The 5745-nt window shown below is 38.0% G+C and overlaps 1 protein-coding gene and 1 pseudogene across 1 annotated transcript; both read left to right on the top strand.

Moving 5' to 3' along the window:
• The first annotated feature begins 232 nt into the window (after positions 1-232).
• On the top strand, positions 233-376 carry LOC122054267 (annotated as a pseudogene).
• A 2597-nt stretch (positions 377-2973) lies between these two features.
• Positions 2974-3981, top strand: LOC122053818 (auxin-responsive protein SAUR21-like). The gene has a single exon (XM_042615771.1). The coding sequence runs from the start codon at positions 3335-3337 to the stop codon at positions 3797-3799; it is 465 nt and encodes a 154-aa protein (XP_042471705.1). The 5' UTR covers positions 2974-3334; the 3' UTR covers positions 3800-3981.
• The last annotated feature ends 1764 nt before the right edge of the window (positions 3982-5745 follow it).

Here is a 5745-nt window from a genome sequence, read left to right on the forward strand (position 1 = left end):
TTCTCATTAATCAATCAGGAGTCTAGAGTTCAAGATTCAGTTGTGGTGTATTATTAGGATTTTTTTTCGTTAATCAATCATGAATCTAAAGTTTCAAACTCAATTGCAGTATATTATTGAAAATTTTTTTCATAAGTAATTTTCTCTTCTCTTTAGTCTCACATCTTAGGATTAACAATACTATAATGGAAGAATCTTCTATAAATACCTTGGGTTGATGATATTAGGAAGCATATTTTTCTCAGTTTTTTAGTTGAGATTAAGTATAATATTAAATAATTTTTTTATAAAGGAGAGTTCGTTACAATAGCTTGCTATTAGAATTTTTGAGCGTCACCCTTGTATTGCACTATTGCAAGGATCTGCTGCACCCTTACCTAATTTATAGGCAGTCTTTTGGTTAAGATTAAGTGTAGTGTTTGTTCTTATCATTTTAATATAGGTGACAGTAGAGAATAATTAAGTCACATTATCATTGAATATTTATTTACTTGACATTAAATAATTATTTATAAAATTTACATGTATTCATGTATTATATTACACAGGCAACATGTGTTCACAATCGCTAGTCTAATATAGTTTTTCCTTCCTCATTTTTCATTCCAAACTCATAACCCCCATGTATCCTCATTTTTCACTCTAACATGCTTATTTAGATCACCACCTATCAAAATCATTTCATTTAGTGGAATATTTTATAATATTTCATCTAAGTCGTCCCAAAATCTTGATTTGGTAACTTTATTTAATCCTACTTGTGGCGCATATACACTAACTATATTCATAGTTTCTTTCGCCACTATTATCTTAAGGGCTATAATTTTATCCCATTTTCTAACTATTACAATTTTATCTTTTAACGAACTATCTCTAACACTACCCACTCAATTTCTTGATTAACTCTTTCCTGTGTATCATAATTTAAAACATGAGTTATCTATCATCTTTACTTTCTCACCTATCCATCTTGTCTCTGGTACATAAAAAATATTAATTATTCTCTTAATCATCGTATTTACTATCTTCATTGATTTACTAGTAAGGGTTCCTATGTTCTATGTTTCATGTTTCAAATATTAGATTATTAATTTTCTTATCATATTTGTTCTTATCTAATCTATGGTGTGAGAATTCTTGTCTATTAAATACTACACCTAAGTTCTCCTAGAGATGTAGCAGTCCTTGCCGATATGTTACAGTCGGAGCCTGCAATGCGAGCCCTTACATATTTAGCATTATACCCAAGTTCTGTAGGTGTAGTGGTCCTTACAAAGGCGTTATAGTCGGACCCTATAACACGTTTCTTCCGAGTAACAATTTAGCATTAGCACAGTAATTTGATAGATCCATTCATTGAATATTTGTCATAATTTTAATGCTGTCAGACAACCTAACGTAACCCTCCTCCTTTATCTAGGTTTGAGACTGGTCATGACTGATTCGTCATGAGCAGAATTTAAAAATAGAACGATCAAATTCAAAAAAAATATTTTTAAATAATTCATGTTTAGTTTTTATATATGTTTCTTAGTTTTTTTATTGTTTTTATTTTTTAAAAATATTTTTAAAAAATAGATTCAATTCTTTCTTTTGTATGACACTCCTTGCTCATGTCACTCGTCACATCCTACATATGCTCATGTCACTCGTCACATCCTATATATCTGATGATAAATTTTGAGGCACCCAATTAATTTTTTCTGGACGATCTAATGATTAACATATGAGTTATTATCAACTTAAAGTCTGAAGTTTGAATCTCGATGTAGCCAAATAAATACCTCTGTTAAACTATAGATGAACTTTTCTTTTAAATATCTTAGCATTTTAGATTGAATTGGAATCTCCTGTAAACTTTAGCAAAAATAAATTTCTTAAACATCTCAGACTTCATCAGCGTCAACATAAATGACAGCATATGTTTAGACAGTACAAACATTTGTTAAAACATCAGGAAAGTCTAAAAGCTGATAATTCCAAAGGTTTCTAATCAAGTCCTAACTAACGTTTTGGTGCTTTACATGCCCAAAAGCACAATTCCACTTGGAATCAAAAATGAAGTGCTGAAAATGAATACGCTTAGGTCGAGCAACTTGCTCATGTGATATCAATTTTCTGTTGTTCTTGTAATCGAATTTACTTGACAATAGAGGAAGAACAACTAGTAATAAACTCGCTAACCCCTCTTTGAATTGTTCACCAACACTTTATTGTCAAAGTCCATTTATTACTATGCACCCTTCTAACCCACCTCAAACATGAACTTTCAGGTAAATAAACCAGGGCGAACACATCTATCTCTAAAATTAATCAAATGATGCCTATACGCTTAAATTATTTTTTTTAAAAAAAAAAGCCTCATGCTTTGTCAGGGTGACAGCTGCTTTCCTAGATAATATATTTCGCTTGGATTAGACAACAATTAAAGATAACAGCGACCTCCACTATTGCCCATATCTGACTTCGCCATGCAAATTGATTATGTTACACGAAAAGGCATGGTGACCAAACTCTACGGCGCCTCCTCGTCACTGGCAAGGTAACGCTGCTTCAGCTCATGATCAGCCATCGAAAACTTTTCAAAGTACCTATCTTAATGCTCACCACTACCAACTAATCTCAACTTGATGGGTGGTGACGACTTCTGACCAATATACATCCATAAACAGTCTCATATATGCACTTTTTTTTTTGTTCCAATCCCCACTTTGTCTTGTACGGCTGTGCACGGTCCATCAACTGTATAAAACTATCCTTAAATTCCTGAAACTTTAACTAAGTGGAGTCACCAAACAAATCCTTTAGATCTTCTTAATCAGAGTTGGAGTTGGAGTTGGAGTTGGAGTTGGATAAAGATTAATTAGCCAGTCAAGCGACGCACCTGTCTTATTCGAGACGACGTTCAGATAAAGGAGACGACGCCCTATTTGATCAATTCTGCCAATGGTTTTTTTTTTTAAACATGATATGTTTGTTTGTTTGTTTAGAATGAAAAGTAGGGTGATTTGCCTATTGGGATGTGATGAGAGAGTTACTATCTGTTGCCAGTGGGTTCCTTGTTTCCACCGAAAACGGACGCCATTTTTAATCTTATCTTGAATTTACTGAATCTGTTTACAAAATGAAAGGAGCAGAGCAGCAGTGCTCGAAGGCTGTTGAATTGTCAAGTCTTCATCTTGATCGCCAAAAGTGATCAGGCGGCAGGAGACAGAAGGATTATCAGAGATATGGAATTCCAGCGTCGCCTGCTCTTTTCAGCCCCACTACTCCACTATGTTTCTATTTAACTCTTTCCTCTGCCCAATCTTTCTTCTCATCTTCTTCTATTCGTATGAAGAGACGCCGCGGATTCAGGCTGGGGCGGCGCCTCAGCGGAGTGTGGCGGCGGTTCTTCCGCCGCCGTCGCAGGCACTACCTCCGCCTTGACCGCGCCGCCGCAAACTCCCTATCGCCAGCAAGCCGCCTCTCGGTGAGGGCGAAGCTCTGCGACTGGGGCCGCCTCATCGCCCGCCGCTTCGGCCGGGCCCCGCGGCTGGAGGAGGAGACGGAGAGCGGGCGGCCGTCTCCAAAGGGGCACCTGGCGGTGTACGTCCGGTGCGAGAAGGAGGGCGGGCCGCCGCGAAGGTACACGGTTCCCGTAATCTACTTCAACCACCCTCTGTTCGCGGAGCTGCTGCGGGAGGCGGAGGAGGAGTTCGGGTTCCACCACGCCGGCGGCATCACGATCCCCTGCCCAGCCGCAAAGTTCGAGAGCGTAAGGACTAGGATCGCAGCCGCCGATAACAGGTTCCCATAGATACGCCCGTAACATGACTGGACTGGGCCTTTGTCTCCTCTACGACATTGCGCTTCTCTTTCGTAGCTAATCATTGTCATTGTTTGTTGTCTGAGATGAGGATTTACTTCTCAGCGATTTGATTTTGAAATAGGTCTTTCTCGAGAAAAAGTTAACAGCTTCCATTTGTTTATCATGAGAAGGCAATTTGAATCGGATCACTAATGGATAAAGAACGACCACGTAATAATAATAATAATAATAATAATAATAATAATAATAATAATAATAGATGAGTTATATAATATGGAAGTTTTTCATATACCGACAAGATAAATGAATAAGTATTTTGCTAGTTTCATTTTAAAAAAAAATCTATAAATATAATATAGCTGTGGAACGATAGATATCTAACAACTTAATATCTACCATAGCTTCGGGAGCCGAGAACGACCACATAGAATTAAGGAGAGGGAGTAAATAAGTTTCTACTAGCCTACTCAAATATTAATGATCCTGTAGTCTCATTCTAACCAGCTTTATTAATATGATTTAATTTAAATTTAGATGGATATAATAAGATAGTGGTGCCGTGTCATAAGATTCATCGACCAGATACAATTCAGACTTGTCCGTACATTTTCATCGTGTGTCAAGCACAACATGAGCAATAATAAATCGTACCCTACCTGACTTACCAAATTGTATCATTTATATATTGTTACTTGTGTGGGAATTGTGTGTAGATTATTGACTAGAGAAAAATATTGTTTTATATATGTTTTACACATGCCACTTTCCTCTTCGCAGCCAAAGTCGATCTCTCTTGTCAAACCTATGAAGAGAATCTAGGGCAATTGTATTTCGCCATCACGGCACCTTCCTTGCCCCTCCGGCGTTCCTCACTTTCAGATCCTCATGCGACTACGAAGCTTCCAGATCCTTGTGCCCCTCACCATCTCTCTCATCAAACTTCCGAAGAGAAGCCAGAGCAACCCTATTTCGTCGTTGCGACGCTATCCTTGCCCCTTCGGTGTTCCTCAGGTGGCCGCGAAGCTTCCAAATCCTCACGCGCCTCACCGTCTCTCTCGTCAACCCTTCGAAGAGAAGCTAGGGCAACCCTAATTCGCTGCTGCGACGCTATCCTTGCCCCTTTGATGTTCCTCACTCGACCGCGAAGCTTCTAGATCCTCACCCCTCGCTGTCTCTCTCGTCAACCCTCTGAAGAGAAGCTAGGGCAACCGTATTTTGCCATCGCGACGTAGTCCTTGCCCCTTCGGTGTTCCTCGCTCTCAAATTCTCGCGTGGCCACGAAGCTTCCAGATCGCACCCCACAGCGCCCCATTGTTCTCGTTGCCGACCTCTCACCGCATCCCCTCTATGTGAGGCTCCTTATCTTTGCTAGGTCCCTCTTCTACTTTCCATTGTTTATAGTTTTTCTCTTATTTTTTTGAGGCTAAATGTATCCATTTTTGAAATTAACACTGCTAGAAAATCTGAAATTAACAACTATTGGATCTTGTGCGTGAGCTTCACAATTTAAATGTTCAGGGCTTAAAGAATTCTATAAAAATTATGTTGGTTATGGTCATTCGCATTTCTATTTCCATGAGCCTTTAGAAGATGCATTCTTCTTGTCTGTTTCACATGAGAATACTGTATTAGATTACAGGCAACATTCTTTTTTTTATGTATATTTGATTTCGATTGTTTTTTCTAGCATTATGATGATGATATACAGAGTCTTATTTCACTTGAATCTGAAATTTCCTAGCAATGGATGAAAATTACGGTGAAGATCACTTATACATTCCTCAAGTTGTAGATGATCGAAACCCAAAATATGGGATAGAATTCTCATAAATAAATGAGACATTTTCATTCTATAACCAATATGCATATGAATCTAGATTTAGTACCAGGATAAATAGTAATAAGAAAAATAAGATGACAAATGAAGTCATGTG

This window comes from Zingiber officinale, chromosome 3A (assembly GCF_018446385.1).
Source record: "Zingiber officinale cultivar Zhangliang chromosome 3A, Zo_v1.1, whole genome shotgun sequence".
Lineage (NCBI taxonomy): Eukaryota > Viridiplantae > Streptophyta > Magnoliopsida > Zingiberales > Zingiberaceae > Zingiber > Zingiber officinale.

Excerpts from the sequence above, each read along its gene's own strand:
- LOC122053818 (XM_042615771.1), top strand. The coding sequence starts at position 3,335 with ATGAAGAGACGCCGCGGATTCAGGCTGGGGCGGCGCCTCAGCGGAGTG.